Below are 12118 nucleotides of genomic sequence, written 5' to 3'. Positions count from 1 at the left end.
AGTTTTAACAGCTATTATCATAAAATGCCTTTAGAAATTCCCTTGCAACCTGTATATTTTGTTGTGGATAAATTATGTGGGAAGCGAGTGTTTCTGTACCAATAGCAATAACGACCCATGCTATGGCCATGTCATGATAATTTTCGGTCCTTCACTGAAAACATGCTTGCATCAATCTGTAGTGTGCATGGTTAAGCATATATGTTACCATGGTCCAGGTTTTATTGACACAGGTTGATCATAAACTGAATAATCCAACCACATTTTTGTTTGGAAGTGGAAAGAAATAATAGAAATTGCAATCATTGCAATGTGTAAAAAGAGTTGAGATACTGTATTATAATTTTGCTGCATGTCATTATGGTATATATCATGTCTTGATTGGTGAATATGTTTTGTTTGTGGCTTTATTTCAAGCAGAAATAATATGTGAATGCTTCACTGAGCATAATTCCGACTGGTAACTACGCACTTCAAGCACATTATTGCACGGGTCGTGCAAGCCATCTTCAATGACCACCTAAACTGTCATTTGGCAACCTAAAAAGCTGCCTAGGTTGCCCGGCTTGCAACAGGGAAAAAAAGTTAAGCGAGAGTCCTGATGTCATGGAGATTGTTATATTTTTTGCCTGAGAAATGCTTTAAAATGAGCTGAGATTTTTTTGTAAAGGCAGATTTTCATAAATCAGGTAATTTGCAATATGGGGAATCCCTGTACTAGATTCAGTCCCCCTTGCCTGATAATGAAACAGCAGATTAAAATATATTCCTAATTTAAACTAATCAAAATGCGAAGACATAGAAACATAGAAAATAGGTGCAGGAGTAGACCATTTGGCCCTTCGAGCCTGCACCGCCTTTCAATATGATCATGGCTGATCATCCAACTCAGTATCCTGTACCTGCTTTCTCTCCATACCCCCTGATCCCTTTAGCCACAAGGGCCACATCTAACTCCCTCTTAAATATAGCCAATGAACTGGCCTCAACTACATTCTGTGGCAGAGAATTCCAGTTTCACCACTCTGTGTAAAAAATGTTTTTCTCTTGTGTGTTAATTTAAATACATTATAAATGTCTCTCTAATTTTGCTATAATATTGGTTACCAATTGCATAACAAAGATAAAATCTTTCACAAAATATGGAATACCAGGGCCATTATACACAATAGTCCTAACAGCTAGAACTGTAAAGAGTAAAGCATCGTCATGAAAGACTAAACTGCTCAAGATTATCAGATTTTTCTCTAGACAGCAATTAAATCGCTTAACATACCAGTCATTATTTTAAACTAAGGAGAGCAGCTAGAGGAACTTAGCAGGAAAGGCAGCATCTGGGGAAGGAAATGGATAGACAATGTTTCAGATCAAGACACTTTATCTAGACTGAAATTGTAGAGCAGCACCCGCATTCTATCGTGCCTCCATTTAGTGCTCCACTACGAAGTCTCTTCAGGGTATTTTATACAGCTTGTTTTACGGTGTGAATATGGATGTCTGACTAGGGCTACACATGATTAAGATCGGCAGTATATACAATTACACAATTGAAATGACGCCCCCAAAATGTGATATATACTTGCAGCCAGGATATCAAACCATGGTGAGAATTCAAAGGTAGTAGAGTCCCAGTCCTTTCCTTAATGAGTAGGAAGGAACTGCAGATGTGGTTTAAACCAAAGAAAGTCACAAAATGCTGGAGTAACTCAGTGGGACAGACAGCATCTTTGGAGAGAAGGAATGGGTGATGTTTTAGGTCGAGACCCTTCTTCAGAATGAAGAAAAACTTATTTGCCTGGAGAAGGGTCTCGACCCAAAACGTCACCCATTCCTTCTCTCCAGATGCTGCCTGTACCGCTGAGTTACTCCAGCATTTTGTGTCTATCCTTAATGAGTTGTGTAAAAATCTGTAAAGACAAGACTTAGCATTTAACTGCAAGGTTTTACAAAGTCAAATGCCCCATTAAGATAATAAAGGGAAGTCATACAAAACCTTCAATTTAATTCCTTTCGAACTCAGAAGCAGAAGCCAGTTATAAATCTCGTGCTCAATAAAACCTTTCCTTAGACCTTCCAATCTTGCACACCAGTGCATTTGCCCTCCAACCCATCAGGATTCACAAAAGTAGAATACATACTTTCAATTATCACATGATATCATAACTTTTTCTTGATTATAGTTGTTGTATGTTTAATGCCCCATTTACTGCTCAAATAAAAGTCCAGCTGTAATCTTTATTCATTATTTCCTCCAAATGCACAGTGGCGTAACTGCTGCCTTACAGTGCCGGAGAACCTGGTTCGTTCCTGACTTTGGGTGTTGACTGTGCGGAGTTTATACATTCTCCCTGTGACAGTTGTTTCCTTCCATATTCCAAAGACATGTGGGTTTCTAGGTTAATTAGCCTCTAAATAGCCTCAAGTGTGTAGGGAGTGGAACTAGTGTGAATTGTGATTGATGGGCAGCATGGACTCGGTGGGTCGATGGGCACGTTTCCATGCCGTATTTCTAAACTCCAGAATATTTTAACTAGAGTTTTCCATTTCTTGCTCCAAATGACATTCAAGAATTTCAACGGTTATACAAGATCTGCAGTGAGCATTTGAGATATCTCGAGCTGATAAGCACCTTTAAAAAAGCAGCTTTTGGACACCAATTTAGCTAGTTATTAACTGAATTGCTGTTATCATCCTCCAAACAAAGTTAAAAACATTACTCCCATGAGTTAGAATAGGTGTGCTATGAGGATAATTTGTTTTAATCCTTTAAATGTGCAGATACTCAGGAGTTGATTATATTGTACTATTATGATGGTATTGTTAAATAATTTATTTTTATCACTTCATTGTCAATAATGTAAACACAAATGCAGCACAAATTTTAATAATACTTGCAAATAAAATCAGTTCAAAAGAATGCAAATCATGACCCGACGCCATACAAAATACTGCAGGCAATATTTGGTATGCATTTGCTGGCATCTGCTCCACCTAAAAATAGCATCAATACAAGCTGCAACCAGCATGCTGATCTCATCCAATTACCAGCTCTCTTTTAACCAATCTCAAACTTCACTGCCATTTTTAACAAATAAAGCATGCCTAATGCTGCTGTTCCCTGCAATATTAAGCGCTACTTTTCATTTACATCAACCTTAGTGCATGTACAATCTGATCTCAACATACCTTCCGTCTAAAGCAATGATCTACAATTAAGACAGCCATTTTTAAACACTAACACCAAACTAGAACGAGATATCTTGCCAAAACTCAAACCAGAGAAATATGTTAACTCAATCTAAAATTTATTAAAAAGACAAACCCATTTTGGCATCCATCTTGAGGCTGCTCACATGCACGGAGCTCCTGTGCAGCTGCTTACACCAGTTCTACTTCCTGCTAGGTCACTTCGAGGTTAACATATATACGTAGTTGTATGCTGTGTCACTGCACAAATAGCAGCTTCAGTTTATATGCAGTATCCAACTGCGCAACTCTAATCCAATGACAACTGTTCAAAGCTAGCTGAAATCCAACAAGAATAAACTGTTAATCTATTAATCTTAATCATTTAGAATCTTATTTACAAATCAAAATTTCCATTTGCCATTTTCAGACATTAAAACAAAATAAAGACTTGCTAACAACCAGTGTACAATTTATTTCAGCCTCACCATCACAAATTGCAAAAGAACTGATATTTTTTACAAGAATATAGTTTTATTAAAACAGCTGGCAAGCAGTTGATAAATGAAGTATAATTACCGAACCTTCAGACATTAGAGGTAATTATACTTCAGGCTTATTTCACTCCTTCATTCAAGAAAAAGTTATTCGATCTTCCCTTTTAAATGTCACCTAAATTCCATTCAACCGGGCAACTGAATGTACATACATAAACATTCAAAGGGTTTTTCTCAGGAGCAAGCTCAACATTTATTAGACTCTTAAGCACCATTATCAAGCTTAAATGTTGCACCTTAAACAGCTTTAAAAATAAAATAAAAATGAATGATAATTACCAAACGGAATTGTGTGTTAAAAAAAAACAGCTATTCAATTCAAACCAATTCTGTATTGAAAACTCCAAGACATCTGTGAAAAATCATTGGCGGGATTAAGATGAGAAAAACGGCAAAAAAATCACCGGCAATCAAATACGTTCAACTAAAAAAATCTGAAGTTTTAAAGTTTATAAAAGGTGTTCTTTCAGTTTCTGCTCCAGCAAACTATCTTATCACAAAAGCAGTTCAAACCACAGCTGCAGTTATCAATCATAAAAATGGAATTGGAGATCTTTAAAATGCACAGCCACTTGGGTTAACTTTAACCATGTCTATAATAAGTCTTTACAGCATTAAAACTGAGATAGTCAATATTCCCTCATACAGATTTTAAGTGTGAAAATAATTCCCAGCTTCTCTGAAAATATATTCATTAATTCCAAAAGAAGCATCAAATTAGAAGCATTTCAAATCCCAATTCCAATGAAGTCCATATTTGAACAAGATTAAGTTTCCCACAAGAACATATTTTCAAAAATAAAAAAAGGTCAAGCAGCCCAACTGGTATTTAAGCGCCACACCAGTTGCCACCATTGACTTTTACAAATGTTTATATCCAGACATGTTTGAAGTTTACCCAGGGCGGCATCTTCTCACCACCAAGTAAAAATAAATGCCTTTGTCTGATTAATATATTGGTATCTCGTCATAATTTCATAATTTTTTAAGATCGCTATTAGATTAGTTTCCTCATTACTAAAATGCCCAACCCTTTCAAAACCGTTACATTTAGTTTTTGTATGTCCTCAAATGTTCTGCCATTGTTTAGAGCTTCTGTATATTTTTGCAGAAGAGAAGAATTTGAGTTAAAGTGCACATTGGCAGATTTTAATAAAGGCCATTTTTATATATTTTGGTTTCGCCATGTAGAAATTACAGCAGTGTTTATACATAATCTAACAATGTGCACTTTAACAATAGACAATAGGTGCAGGAGTAGGCCATTCGGCCCATTCAATGTGATCATGATCAGTACCCTGTTCCTGCCTTCTCCCCATATCCCCTGACTCCACTATCTTCAACAGCCCTATCTAGCTCTCTCTTGAAAGTATCCAGAGAACCGGCCTCCACCGCCCTACGAGGCAGAGAATAGAAACCACATGTGATTTCTTTCTATTACAAATCTCAAATTGTGGAGTACAGAGGCAAATAAATAAATGATGGGTCTTTGCCCCAAATATTATGGAGGGCACTGTATAATGATTAAAAAATCAGATTGTTCAATTTGACAGAAATAATAGAAAGGCAAACCATTTTTTAAAAAGTGTCAAACTGAAAGTGGTTAGGTACACAAAAATGCTGGAGAAACTCAGCGGGTGTAGCAGCATCTATGGAGCGAAGGAGTTAGGCAACGTTTCGGGCCGAAACCCTTCTTCAGAGTGTCAGAGGGCCATGTGTACCCCTACATGAATCACTTAAGTTAGCATGCAATTAAGAAGGCAAACTATACAGTGGAACTACAAACTAACAGAGCTGCCTTGCTCCAATAACATAGGGTCGTGGTGAAAGAAACTACATATGAAATATCACAAGAGTCATCTCTTTAAGCAAAGATAATTCCAATAGCAGAAGAGATGCAACGGTTCATCCGATTTATTCATGGGGCATTGGCTCTGTCATCTGACAGAAGGAAAAGAGGCAGTGCTGATAGATGACTAGGAGATCAGCTCATTGTTGGGTACAATATTCTTACGGGGCTTGAAGGGATGGTGTTGCCTTGCTGGGATACATCGAGAACCAGGTCAGACTCAAAAATAAGGATTCGGTCATGAGGATAAGAACTTTCCTGTGTGCAGTGAATTTTATCAATTATGTGACAAAAAAAGGGGGTAATGATTCAGTGGCTGAGCATTTTTAAATTAGATCCTTATCTTTTTAAATATTAAGGCAAAAATCTGGAGTTAGTGCAGGAACAACAGAAGTTGAAAGGCAAGCAGGTACAAGAGGTCAAATGGCCTGTTCCTCTTTTTACAGCTTTAAAAGTTTACATCTGGGGGATAAAACTTAATTTATTTTGGTGTATTTGGTGTGCATCTACACTTAACAACCAATACCAACTTTACACCATCAACAGCATACCATAAACTTACATATGTTTGCTTCTGCACATATTAGCCCAGAAATTCAATTCCTTAGTATTTAGTCTTTTTTCCCTAATCATATTCAGATTTCAGATTCAATCTTTATTGTCACTGTGCAGTGTACAGTACAGAGACAACGAAATGCAGTTAGCATCTCCCCAGAAGAGCGAACATAGAATAATGAGCAATAAATATATATACGTACATACAGTAGTAGTAGTAGTAGTAGTAGTGCAATTTGTTCTGGGGGAAGGAGTGTCCGGGGTGCAGAGTTAAGTAATGTAACAGCCGCAGGGAAGAAGCTGTTCCTGGACCTGCTGGTCCGGCAACGGAGAGACCTGTAGCGCCTCCCGGATGGGAGGAGGGTAAACAGACTGTTGCTGGGGTGAGAGCAGTCCTTGACGATGCTGCGCGCCCTCCGCAGACATCGCTTGCTTTGGACAGACTCAATGGAGGGGAATGAGGAACCGGTGATGCGTTGGGCAGTTTTCACCACCCTCTGCAGTGCTTTCCGGTCGGAGACAGAGCAGTTGCCATACCATACTGTGATACAGTTGGTAAGGATGCTCTCGATGGTGCAGCGGTAGAAGTTCACCAGAATCTGAGGAGACAGATGGACCTTCTTCAGTCTCCTCAGGAAGAAGGGACACTGGTGAGCCTTCTTGACCAGTGTTGAGGTATTGTGGGTCCAAGAGAGGTAATCGGAGATGTTGACGCCCAGAAACCTGAAGCTGGAGACGCGTTCCACCTCCGATCCGTTAATATGGATGGGGGTGTGCGTGCCGCACCTAGACCTTCTGAAGTCCACAATGAGCACAATATCACCATATTGATAACTGATTAACTGAAATCTCCCTGTGTATTTTGTTCTTACTCATATCTCTAACCTGAATGCCGATTTCTTCCCCACAACTAAGATCTACAATGCCTAAATTACAAGTTTCTTGTTTGTCTTCGCGAACAATCTCTGGTTGATATATCTCCTCTGAGTTCTGCTCTTTAAATCATTCCTCCCAATGTTTACTTTACATTGTTCTACTGTTCATTAGCCTGAATGTTCCTATCAAACCAAAACAAATTACTGTCACGACTTTTCCCAGTTTACTTCTCACTCTGCTTTACAATATGTATTTCACGATAACGTATAGTGGATTCTGGTAAAAGGTAATCGCCAGAAGTTTCAACTATTGCTCTCCAGAGTTCCTGCATGCCCTGAGTATTTCCACTACTTGCTTTCATTACAACGCATATGAATGACTCCTTTGAGTTACTGGTGTGTGTGATAAAAATGTGTCCTATGGAATTCATATATCACTACCTGCAAATTAGAGATACAGAAAAAACAATTGTTCTTATAAAATTTGTGAGGGTTAAACAAACAAATTGTGAAAGAAACAAATTATCACCATTTTTTTTGGGTCACATAGTTTCTGTGGAGCTTTGATATGTGGGATTTGGTTATGATGTCACTGGAACCATTGGGTTGGCATACACAGCCAAGTCCCTCCTTTGCCACATCCCGACCAATAAAAGGGCAGGTGAACAGACCTCTCAGAGTAGAGTGCTCTTCACCAGAGGCATTTTTCCTATTGCGCTGCATTGTGGGAAGCCAGAGTAGCCATGGCCACCACTTGAAGTAATCCCTTGGCTTTCACTCCACTTCCACTAAGTCACATGCTTTAACCCATTACCTTCCTGAACATCTCCTACACCACATTTCTCCCATTGGCCCGATCATCAGATCCCATCTCTTTCTCTGATATCCTCACTTCCAACTGCTTTCCTAGTACAGTAACCTTGCAGGTCAGAGAAAAAAGAGATGTCTGTTCATGTCCTCCAGGACTGGACAGAGCACTCAAATGACGGACTTGGCCGCATTGTCAATCCAATCGATGCAATGGTGTCATATCGAAATTTATTTTCCCCACAGTAATGAGACTGAAAATAAAAATCAACAAAGTGTCATTTATTTTGCATGGACCCTGTCGTCGGAGTCTAATGATGGGCACAGTTAACTAGCGGATCAGTTTGTCATTGCCAATATCAGAGAAAAAACATCCCTTAGAAATATCTCCACTTATAACATGGAATTGAATGGGAAATAGTTTATGCTTGAGAAAAACTGTGATACAGATATATATATTTTTAGAAACACAACTCTTCTGTGACCCAGAGAGTCTTCTAACCGTCTCCCCGTTATAAAATAGATGTTACTCCCTTACTTTACATCCCTCTCCATAATTATCTGAATTATTTCTCTATTAAGTTGATCACAGGTTGTCTGTTTTCCAGCACTTTGTTTTTCTGCAGTTCATTTATTCACCATCCATTCAGCAAATATTTGCAAAAGGTTCCATGATTTAAAGTGGAATCACTATTTCCCCAAAACCAGCTGGAAAAGTAAGCCATGTCGCCTGGGCCCCCAAACTAATTTCCAAACCTCCTAAATTCATTATGCATAATTTAAGGATTATGTCTACCCATCATTACATTGTCTAATCTCAGTTGTCACTCAGGTTTATATTTTTATTGATTTTGATAGGATGCATAGTCTTTGTCAGCATCCATTTCTCACCCTAAAAGACCTCAAGATGACCATAATAAAAAATCTACTTAAACCGCAAGGTTAACAATACATTCCAGGAGTTAGACCTAGCAACCATGAAGGAACAGCAATTTCTGAGAAATACAGTATGAACAAGAAGGATGCCCGCAGGTAGGTCTTTTACCATGCACCTTCTGCCCTCACATTCTGCTTTATTGGAGAAATCATGGATAAGAGGATGTATAGCTCAAAGAGCATAAGTGTTTAACTGCATTTTTTAGATTATGCACACTATTCTAGTGAATAAAGAATGATATAATGAGGTGTCAAGCAGGCTGCTTTGCTCTGGAAAGTGCTAAGCTTCTTGGATGTTACTAAAGTGACATTGATCAAAACATCACCTTACCATGTTCTCCAAAGTTGCAGCCTGGCTTCCTGACTTACTCCAGGACTTTGTTTCCTTTTGTCTATAAACCAGCATCTGCAGTTCTCTGTTTCTTCATGAATTGAACGGTACCCTAGTTTATGAAGGGACCATTCAGAAGACTGATAATAGAGGGGAAGATGATGTTCAAGTCTGGTGGGACATGCTTTCAAACTTCTGTATCTTCTACCAGACAGGAGCAGGCAAAAGGAATGACCAGGATGCGATAAATCTTTGATTATCTACATCGGTGAAACCAAGCGTAGGCTTGGCGATCGTTTCGCCGAACACCTCCGCTCGGTCCGCATTAACCAACCTAATCTCCCGGTGGCTCAGCACTTCAACTACCCCTCCCATTCCAAATCCGACTCTCTGTCCTGGGCCTCCTCCATGGCCAGAGTGATCACCACCGGAAATTGGAGGAGCAGCACCTCATATTCCGCTTGGGCAGTCTGCACCCTAGCGGCATAAACATTGAATTCTCCAATTTCCGGTAGCCCTTGCTGTCTCCTCCCCTTCTCAGCTCTCCCTCAGCCCTCGGGCTCCTCCTCTTCCTTTTTCCTTTCTTCTCCCCGTCCCCCCCACCCTACATCAGTCTGAAGAAGGGTTTCGGCCCGAAACGTTGCCTATTTCCTTCGCTCCATAGATGCTGCTGCACGAGCTGAGTTTCTCCAGCACTTTTGTTTACCTTCGATTTTCCAGCATTTGCAGTTTCTTCTTAAACAAAAATCTTTGAATATGTTGGCTGCTTTTCAGAGGCAGCGTGAAGTATAGTTGGAGGGAAGTCTGGTCTACATGATGGACTTGGCTACATACAAAACTCTGCAATTTCTTGCGTGCTTGGGCAGTTATTCCCAAACCAAGCTGTGATGCAACCCGACAGTATGCTTTCTGTGCTAAATCTGTATAGTATACTAGACTAATTGTCGCACGGGAGCTGGGAATGGGACGGCTTCAGGTGGGGGGCGGTGGGGTGGAAGCGCCCTACAGCTGGGAACAACTTCAGGCGGGAGCATTCTGTAGCCGGGGGAGGGGGACGGCGGGATCATCCTGTAGCCGGGGAGTGGCCTGCAGCTGGGGGAGGACGGCTTCAGGCGGGAGTGTTCAGTAGCCGGGGGATGGGGACGGCTTCAGACGGGGGCTGGCAGGGAGCGTCCTACAACCAAGGGAGGGGGACGGCTTCAGACGAGGCCTGTCGGGGGCCAGTGGGGGGAGGGGGAGCGCTGCCGTGGCCTACCCCTCCCGTGGCCTGTCGCTGCCATCGTGGCCGACCGCTGCCGTGACCTATCGCTACCGCTCCCCACCGGCTTCAGGCGGGGACTGGTGGAGAGCATCCTACAGCGGGGACGGGGATGCCTTCAGGTGGGGGCTGGGGGAGCATCCAGCAGCTGGGGATGGGATGGCTTCAGGTGGGGGCCAGATGGCAGAGAGCTCGGAGAAAAGAGGGAGGTTGTGGGGGAGAGGGGGGTATCATGGGGGAGGGGGGCAGGAGCCAGCGAGGGGGCCCCATAGGGGAAGGGGCTGGAGCTGACGGTGCGATGAGGACTCACAGCGGGCGCTGGACGTTCTCCGCCGGGATCAGAGTGTCCGTTTTCCATTTGGCGGCTTCTCTGACTCTGCGCTGGGTTGGGTTGTGTTGGGCTGCATCCGGTCCCTCCGAAAATTGTGTCTGTTTGGAGACTTCCGCCGGCCATCCAGAGCCTCCCTCAGCTCCAGTAAAGACGCAATGGCGCAGGAAAGGGCAGACCGTCTCGCGGAGTGACAGGAGAAAAGACCAATCCACGCGGCGCTGACTGGCAGGAGAGGAGATCGATCTCGCATGCGCGGTTTTTACCATTTTTAAACTTTGTTAACTTGTACATTCGGCCACCGATCGTAACAAAACTTGGTGCACCCGCCGCACAGAACGGTGAGTAAGCTGGCGAAAATCGTAGCGCTATCGCGTTCCGTTTTTGTGCAAATAGAAAGACCGCGCAAACCATTGGAATGATATGGCTGGAATAAAGAGCTGGAGTAACTCAGGCAGCATCTGTGGAGGGAATGGACTTTTCTTCAGACAGATTGTGGTAGGGAGAGAAGAAAGTGAGATGGAGAGGTGGGGCCAGGATAAAGCCTGGCAAGTGATAGGTGAATATAGATGAGGAATGATATGGCAATCATGTCAGGTTTTACAACCAGACCAAGAAAAAAAGTTTGGATTAGTTAGGTGCAATTTATAAATTTAATAAGCTCAAACTAATTCTTTAAAAAAACTGAGTGGAGAGGACAACATCAGTACTGAAGCTGGAAAACAGGTGGATATATTTTAATTTACGTCCTGATGAGATTGAAACAGTTTTTGGAGACTGCAAAAAAACTAGGGCTTGTAAGACTATGATGTTTAGGATACATAAGGCTATGAATTCTGGACAGCATAATTTAAAGAACAAAGGTGAAATAAAAATAGTAAAACGACGCAATAAGAAACAAATTAATGAGAATATATTTTGCATAATTTAACACATTTAACGGTTAAGGAAGGTTGGGATTGTTGATACACTCATGGTGTAAATGCCTTCAGAAATCTGAAGATTTTCTACTCAAAAGAATGCAGAAAGCTAAGTATGATGACTGATCAATTAAATTTTCCCCATTCTCTTTCAATGCACGCTCCTGCATTGTTCCATATTATAATATAAGAAAATATTATAACTATAATTTTAGAGATGGTATTGTTTCAAATTAATCCTACATCTAGGAAAGTTATATTTATGCAATCTAGGAAAGTCTACTTAAATTAAAATTTCACTGATGTCATTTGAAAATGCAAGTAATCAATCAAAAACTGAATAATCAAGCATCGTAAAGAACATGAACATTAGATTCAAAAACAAATCACCCACAAAAGGACAATGATATTTCACAAAACCATGCAATTAAAAGCATGACCAAGAACAAACAGAAAAATGTGAGCACTTTTGCAATTCATGTAAATGTGATGAAACTAACTACAGATGAAGATGCA

General features: G+C 40.9%; 1 protein-coding gene across 4 annotated transcripts in view; it reads right to left on the bottom strand.

The window, feature by feature from the left end:
* Positions 1-12118, bottom strand: part of rtn4 (reticulon 4) — a 72202-nt gene that overhangs the window by 26636 nt on the left and 33448 nt on the right. The window contains exon 1 of one of the 4 annotated variants that reach the window (XM_033025209.1): positions 3323-3461. The exons of the other annotated variants lie outside the window; for them this stretch is intronic. Within the exon in view, the coding sequence (XP_032881100.1) occupies positions 3323-3338 (16 nt within the window). The 5' untranslated portion in view covers positions 3339-3461. Of the gene's footprint in view, positions 1-3322; positions 3462-12118 lie in introns of those variants that run through there. 4 annotated transcript variants of the gene reach the window in all.

This window comes from Amblyraja radiata, chromosome 8, assembly GCF_010909765.2.
Source record: "Amblyraja radiata isolate CabotCenter1 chromosome 8, sAmbRad1.1.pri, whole genome shotgun sequence".
NCBI classification, from domain to species: domain Eukaryota; kingdom Metazoa; phylum Chordata; class Chondrichthyes; order Rajiformes; family Rajidae; genus Amblyraja; species Amblyraja radiata.
Note: the sequence above shows the minus strand (reverse complement) of the source record. Positions and strands in the feature narration are given on the sequence as shown.